The 7,944-nt window shown below is 43.9% G+C and overlaps 1 protein-coding gene and 1 non-coding gene across 2 annotated transcripts in view; one reads left to right on the plus strand and one right to left on the minus strand.

The window, feature by feature from the left end:
• The window catches only part of Polr2g (RNA polymerase II subunit G), a 5,668-nt gene extending 2,418 nt beyond the window's left edge, over nt 1-3,250 (minus strand). Inside the window, exons 1-3 of the mRNA XM_021151970.2 lie at nt 3,131-3,250; nt 2,896-3,005; nt 1,895-2,054 (exon numbers count right to left, since the gene is read on the minus strand). Coding sequence (XP_021007629.1) covers nt 1,895-2,054; nt 2,896-3,005; nt 3,131-3,142 — 282 coding nt within the window. The 5' untranslated portion in view covers nt 3,143-3,250. The remainder of the gene's footprint in view (nt 1-1,894; nt 2,055-2,895; nt 3,006-3,130) is intronic.
• Nucleotides 1,613-1,745, plus strand: LOC115030012. Its single transcript, XR_003835607.1, has one exon. It is a non-coding gene; the product is annotated as a small nucleolar RNA SNORA84 (small nucleolar RNA).
• Nucleotides 3,251-7,944: the final 4,694 nt, after the last annotated feature.

Raw genomic sequence — 7,944 nt, forward strand, 5'->3', positions numbered from 1 at the left:
TGCTGGGATTTGAACTCTGGACCTTCGGAAGAACAGTCGGGTGCTCTTACCCACTGAGCCATCTCACCAGCCCGAGATTTTTATTTTCAAAAGAGCTGTGGGGAGAGCAAGAACATGACTTTCTAGTTGAGAAAACTAGTTGCTCTTCCAAAGGAATCAGGTTTGGTTCCCAGAACCTGCAAGGCAGTTTACAACCTTCTGTTAATTCCTGTTCTAGGAGATCCACACCCCTCTTCTGGGCACCAAGCACACATGTGGTACACAAACATGCATGCAGAGGTTCAAGGCCATCCTGGTCTACAGAGTTAGTTCCAGGACAGCCAGGGCTACACAGAGAAACCCTGTCTCAAAAAACAAAACAAAACAAAACAAAAGAAACATGCATGCAGACAAGACGAAACATCCATACAGCCAGTCAAGGTGGCAAAGCCTTTAATCCTATCACTTAGGAGGCAGAGGCAGGCAAATCTGTGTGTTTAAGGTTAGCCAGAGCTACAAAGTGAGTTCAAGGCCAAACAAACAAAGAAAGGCTTGGGTTTGGAAATTTAGCTGAATTGTAAGACCCTGGGTTTGATCTTCAGGTCTGGAGAGGAGAGTGGAGAAAGAGTCAGGGGGTGGGCTGGCTCAGCGGGTAAAAGCACCGGATTGCTCTACCAAATGTCCTGAGTTCAAATCCCAGCAACCACATGGTGGCTCACAACAATCCATAACGAAATCTGACTCCCTCTTCTGGAGTGTCTGAAGACAGCTACAGTGTACTTACATATAACAAATAAATAAATAAATCTTTAAAAAAAAAAAACCTTAAAAAAAAAAAGAGTCAGGGGGTAGTTTGCATACTATCAGTCAACAGTAAGTAACGACTCAGTCAATGCAGATTTCTATTGTAGCATGACTACTGATGTTAATTCAGAAGACACCCCCAGCTAAGTTAGATGGAAAATATTACTTGACAGGTAAGGAAAGTGAAGAACCAAAAAGTGACCTGAGGGACTGAAGAGATGGCTAAATAATTAAGAGTGCATAACAGTGCTTGCAGAGGACCTGACTTCAGTTCCTAGCATCAGATCCAGGGTCTCACACCTCCAGGGAGGAGGGAACCTGAAACCCTCTGGAAGCTTCGGAAGGTACCAGCACTCATGGGCTCGTACTCACACCAGATAACATACAAGTACACATAATTAAAATAAACTGCTGGGCGGTGGTGGCTCGTGTCTTTAATCCCAGGAAGGTTGATGTCTGAGTTTGAGGCTAGTTTGGTCTATGGGGTAAGCTCCAGGACAGCAAGGGTTACACAGTGAAACCCTGTCTCAAAAACAGAAAAACCAAAACTGATAGCCAGGACTACAGAGAAACCCTGTCTCTAAAAACCAAAAAAAAAAAAAAAACCAACCAACCAAACAAACAAACAAAAAAACTGCTGGGTGGGGGGGGGCACATGCCTCTGATCCCAGCACTTGAGAGGCAGAGGCAGGTGGATTTCTGAGTTTGAGGCCAGCCTGGTCTACAGAGTGAGTTCCAGGACAGCCAGGGCTATACAGAGAGACCCTGTGTCAAAAAACAAAACAAAACAAAACAAAACAAAAAAACGGAAAAGAAAAACCAAAACTGCGCCCTGTGGTTGCTGGAGGCTGTTGTGTAGGTACAGCTTTCTAGTGGATACAATGGGCAAGAGAAATCCTTTGATTTATGCATGGGAGCTGTTTCTTCTCAGCAGCTGCCATAGCCCGGTCATTGGCACATTAAAAAAAAAAAAAAAAAAAAAAGAAAAACCAAAACTAAGATAAAATCAATCTTAACAACAAGAAAAGACCTAGGCAACTAGTAAGTGGACTAGGGCCGAGCCCTCACCGTAGCAAACGCCCCATAACCGCTCTGTGAGCAATACTCTTACCTTGTTGACCTGAGTGACCACAGCATCCACCACTTCACCTTTAAAGGGCCGGAAAACAATAGCTTTGTATTTCACTGGATAAAGAACAAAACCTCGGCCTGGCTGGATCACACCAGCACCAATATTGTCGATGGTGGTGACAGCAATTACAAAGCCATATCTGCCAGAAAAATGAAAGAAGACAGCTACGTGAAGAGCCTCTGAAAAGCCACCAGCAATATGAGTCTCTGTGTGAAAGAACCTCTGTTCAGATGGTTCAATGATCAAGAAGAAACAGGACACAGATTAGCACCTAATATAAATATATATATATATATATATATGTGTATATATATATATATATATATATATATATATATTGTTTTTTTCGAGACAGAGTTTCTCTGTGTAGCCCTGGCTGTCCTGGAACTCACTCTTTAGACCAGGCTGGCCTTGAACTCAGAAATCCACCTGCCTCTGCCTCCCAAGTGCTGAAATTAAAGGCATGTGCCACCACTGACCAGCTTAACATATGAAATATTAAATGATGCTCTTATAATTGTACAGTAAATGCCCAAGAAGGCCTAGATATGTTGACATACACCTATTCTCTCAGTACCATGTAGGCTAAGATAGGAGGACTTGCCAGGGTCAAAGCTGAGACAGGTCTTTCAAAAACCACAAAGGAGACAGAGAATTGTAATGAAAGCCTTTAATCTCAGCACTCAGTGGCAGGCAGATCTCTGAATTAGAGCCCAGCTTGGTCCACATAGTGAGGCCATCTCAAAACTCAAAAACATTTGCATAATAACGGTCTGATCTCACATAAGGGAAGAAAATTTTGTTTAGTAGCTTTTCAGAGTGTCTAAAACAGGCGAAAACTGGCGGCTTCAGGTGCCTGGAGGGGTAAAAGGGTTCCCCAGAGTAAGCGACAAGCCCTGACAGAAGGAGTTAAGAAGAGGTTAGAGACTAGCGTCATTTTGCGTGCATTCAGCAAACCGCTCTGTGAAGCAGAAACTCACTTCCCAGTGCAGGTCCCCTCCACCTCGGTAAACAGCTTCTGCTTCACCGTGTTGAGCAAGTTTGGACCGAAGTATCGTGGGTGCAGGAGGATCTCGTGCTCCAGGGAAATCTGCAGAGAAAGGAAGATGGAGACTCAGCCAGCCACATGGAGGACAGGAGGCGACCTGTCGGCCCTTTCGGGCCTCCAGGATCCTCCTGTGACTGCCCCTCACAGTTACCCCGCATCCAGCTCACGTGATAAAACATCTTCTGCAGAAGCTTGGCCCGCAGCGACCAGAACTTCCCACACAGAGACCTCGCCGGAAGCACTTGCAGAAGTCCCACCACTTCTCTGCGGTCGCTTCCGCAGAGCTGATTCAGTCTTAACGTCATGGGCGGGGATACATGAAGCCCCGCCCCTCAGGCCTGCCCACCAGCGCTCACACTCCCATCCTACTTAAAGCAAATTCTAGGACAGCCGGGATTACAGAGAAAAACCCGACCTCGAAGAACCAAAGCCAAAACTAAAACCAAAACCAAAACCAAAACCAAAACTAAAACCAAAACCAAAACCAACCAAAAAAAGTGAGTTATTTTAGGTCTGACTTTTGCCAGATGCCCTTAAACCTAGCCGTGGCAGACAGATCTCTAAACTTAAGGCTAAGCCACAGCTACAAAGTGAGTTCCAGGATAACCTGGGCTGTGTATACAACCCTGTAAAACATTTACACATATTTAAAAAAAACCAAAAAATTATTTTTTTTCTTTTTTTTTTCAAAAAATTATTATTATTATTATTATTATTTAATTTGGGGGCTGAAGAAATAGCTCAGTCCTTAAAAGCACTTGCTGCTCTTGCAGAGGTCCAGGATTTAATTCCCAGCACCCACAGGGTAGCTCACACTCTTCTTTGTAACTCCAGTTCAGGGAGAGCTGACATCCTCTTCTGGCTTCCTTCAGCACTGCATGTGAGTGGTACCCAAACACACATACAGGCAGAACACCCATGCTTGTAAAAATAAAAATAAAGGCTAGGCAGCTGGGGAGGTTGCTCAAAGTTAAAATCAATGGTCATTCTTCCAAAGGATCCAGGTTTGATTCCCAGCACAAACATGGTGACTCAACTATCTATACTTCAGTGCCAGGAGATCCAGTGTCCTCTCTGGCCTCCATGAACACAGTACCCTTGTGGTAAACAGACATAGCTGCAGTCAGAACACTCACACATATAAAATAAAATAAAAATAACGGGGTTTTTTACATATAAATAAAAATAAAGCTCTCAAAGAGGACCTGAGTTCAGTTACTAACACCTGTTACTAGCATTTCACAACTCCAGCTCTAAGGGGACCTGAAATCTTCTCATAGCCTCAGAAGGTACCAGGACTCATAGGCTCATACTCACACATAGGTAGCATACATTATTAAGTACACATAATTAAAAAGAAATCACTTAGCTGAGAATGATGGCGCACGCCTTTAATCCTAGCACTTGGGAGGCAGAGACAGGCGAATTTCTGAGTTCGAGGCCAGCCTGGTCTACAAAGTGAGTTCCAGAACAGCCAGGGGCACATAAAAACAAGACTGTCTTAAAAAAACAAAACAAAACAAAAACCAAAAAGACAGCAAACAAACAAAAAGATTACGTCTGCAGGCATGCACTAGGCTTACTTTCTTTTCTATTTGATGGACAGGGTTTTATTATATAGCCATGGATGGCCTGGGATTTGTTTTGTAGAGGAAGCTTGCCTTGAACTTTTAACAATTCTCTTGCCTTTTCCTTTGAAGTCCTGGGTAAAGTGAAAGCTTAAAGGTTTGTCAGTTGTGTTGGAAGGTATTTTGCTGGGGCTAAGACGAGAAGAAGTGTTTTCCTGAAGTAGACACAGGTGAAAGACTAAGGCAGACTCATGAAGGAACATTTAGTTGAAGCAGACACAGGAGAGAGATGTACTGCTAAAGCAAGCACATGAAAGGACACGTGATGAAGGATTCTTTGCTAACGACAGGTATGTATTGGCCCGCCTTCCATTGCACAGTTGAGTTGAATTTGTCAGGACTCCATAGGGAGAAATGCACCAAAAAACTTTTGGTGGTGTGCTGCAGTTTCTTGCTGCTTCTTCTTCTTGCTATGTCAAGACACATGGAGAACATGTGATGTTTGGAGAGAGTATAAGTAGGACCCAGTGGACGATGATAGAGGCTGAGCTAGGCTTGCTTCTAGAACTAGCTGTGCAATGCTTGTAGGTCTCAAGTCTGATGATCTCATTTCTGTAAGAGGCACAGCCTAGAACTTTTCATAGCATTCCTCCTGGTCCCACCTGCTGACTTGTGCCAAGGCTGAGGCCTGGCTGTCTCTGCTAGGTTGTTTCACTTCTACTGATTCATGTTTACTATCCTGACTCTCCAAACTGGACTGCTGGTGTATCCATGAAGTGTTTGCGAGGGATCCAGCTGCCACTGCTAACCTGTAAACTGAACTGCCGATTTCTGGACAACATAGACAAGAGTTGCTCCAGAGAACCTTTGTAAACGGGTTCAGTTCCCTCTGTATCCTTTCTGTCCATTACTTCTAGTGAGTGGTGGGCTACAAGAGGGAGTAAAGTTGTTTTGTTGTTGTTGTTTTGTTTTTAGAGACAGGGTTTCTCTGTGTAGCCCTGGCTGTCTTGGAACTCACTCTGTAGACCAGGCTGGCCTCTAACTCAGAAATCTGCCTGCCTCTGCCTCCCAAGTGCTAGGAATAAAGGTGTGTGCCACCATTGCCCGGCTTAATGATGTTTCTTAAACACTTTACTCCCGCCGGGGGTGGAGAAAAACAGAGAAAAACCTTGTCTCGAAAAAAAAAAAATACATTAAACATAGGCTTTTGAAAAAAATTCGGGGGCTGATGAGATGGCTCAGTGGGTAAGAGCACCCGACTGCTCTTCCGAAGGTCCAGAGTTCAAATCCCATCAACCACATGGTGGCTCACAACCATCTGTAACGAGATCTGGCGCCCTCCTCTGGAATGTCTGAAGACAGCTACAGTGTACTTTCATAGAATAAATAAATAAATCTAAAAAAAAAAAAAAAGAAAAAAGAAAAAAATTCAAGTTACATCTGGGACTTCATGTCACAAAGAGATGTTTGGTGTGGAGTGACGGGTACGTACACACTCCTGAAAATCTCGTATAATTTGCATTTAATCAGAGTAGATGAGAGACAAGGATCACTATACTTTTCAGCTCTTTCCTCTGGGCATCTACAGACTCTGGACATTTTTTTTAAAAGATTTATTTAGGACTGGTGAGATGGCTCAGTGGATAAGAGCACTCGACTGCTCTTCCAAAGGTCCAGAGTTCAAATCCCAGCAACCACATGGTGGCTCACAACCATCTGTAACGAGATCTGGTGCCCTCTTCTGGAGTGTCTGAAGACAGCTACAGTGTACTTGCATATAATAAATAAAAAAATAAAAAAAAAAGATTTATTTTTATTCATTAGTACACTGTAGCTGTCTTCAGATGCACCAGAAGAGGGTGTCAGATCTCATTACAGATGGTTGTGAGCCATCATCATGTGGTTGCTGGGATTTGAACTCAGGACCTTCGGAAGAGCAGTCAGTGCTCTTAACCGCTGAGCCATCTCGCCAGCCCCTGACTCTGAACATTTTATTCAGGTTGTTCCTGTTGATTAACACCCAAAATCCCAGGACTCAATAATAGAGAGAAGATCAGGAGTGTTAGGTCATCCTTGGCTACAAGAGCAAATATGAGGACAACCTGTGCTAAGTGAGGGCTTGTGGTTTAAAAGAAAAAAAGAAAAAGGTATAGGGTGGCGGAAATGTTTTTTCAGTACTGGTCACCATTGACCTGCCTACAGTTCCTGCTGGTGAAACATTGGCAGGAGCACTCTAAGGTCCAAGACAACCTGTGCTACATGTGGAAATCCTCTCCAGCAAACAAGAAGTACCTAAGTTGAAAAAGTAAACAAGGGGCTGGTGAGATCGCTCAGTGGGTAAGAGCACCCGACTGCTTCTTCCGAAGGTCTGAAGTTCAAATCCCAGCAACCACATGGTGGCTCACAACCACCCATAATGAGACCTGATGCCCTCTTCTGGTGCATCTGAAGACAGCTACAGCGTACTTACATGTAATAAATACATAAATAAATAAATAAATAAATAATAAAAAAAAAGAAAAAGTAAACAAAACTCCATATTTGTTTGTCTTAGTCAGGGTTTCTATTCCTGCACAAACATCATGACCAAGAAGCAAGTTGGGGAGGAAAGGGTTTATTTGGCTTACACTTCCATGCTGCTGTTCATCACCAAAGAAGTCAGGACTGGAACTCAAGCAGGGCAGGAAGCAGGAGCTGATGCAGAGGCCATGGAGGGATGTTCTTTACTGGCTTACCTCCCCTGGCTTGCTCAGCCTGCTCTCTTATAGAACTCAAGACTACCAGCCCAGAGATGGCACCACCCATAAGGGGCCTTTCCCCCTTGATCACTAATTGAGAAAATGCCTTACAGTTGGATCTCATGGAGGCATTTCCTCAACTGAATCTCCTTTCTCTGTGATAACTCCAGATGTGTCAAGTTTACACAAAACTAGTCAATACAATTGACCCCTTGTCAACTTGACACACAAAAAAATCACTAGTAAGCCTCAACCCTTACATTCTTATTCATCCCCAAGATCTAAATAATTTTAAAAGTTCCACAGTCTTTACATATTAAAAGTCTCTTAACTGTGGGTTCCACTAAAACAATTTCTTCCTTCAAGAGGGAAAATATCAGGGCACAGTCACAATCAAAGCAAAAAACCAATCTCCAACCGTCCAATGTCTGGGATCCAACTCACGATCTTCTGGGCTCCTCCAAGGGCTTGGGTCACTTCTCCAGCCATGCCCTTTGTAGCACACACATCATCCTCTGGGCTCCAGATGCCTGCACTCCACTGCTGCTGCTGCTCTTGGTGGTCATCTCATGGTACTGGTATCTCCAAACACTGTATGACTCCTTCAGTCCTGGGCCTTCAATTGCAACTGAGGCTGCACCTTCACCAATGGCCTTCCATGGCCTCTCACAGTGC

This window comes from Mus caroli, chromosome 19 (genome assembly GCF_900094665.2).
Source record: "Mus caroli chromosome 19, CAROLI_EIJ_v1.1, whole genome shotgun sequence".
Taxonomy (NCBI): domain Eukaryota; kingdom Metazoa; phylum Chordata; class Mammalia; order Rodentia; family Muridae; genus Mus; species Mus caroli.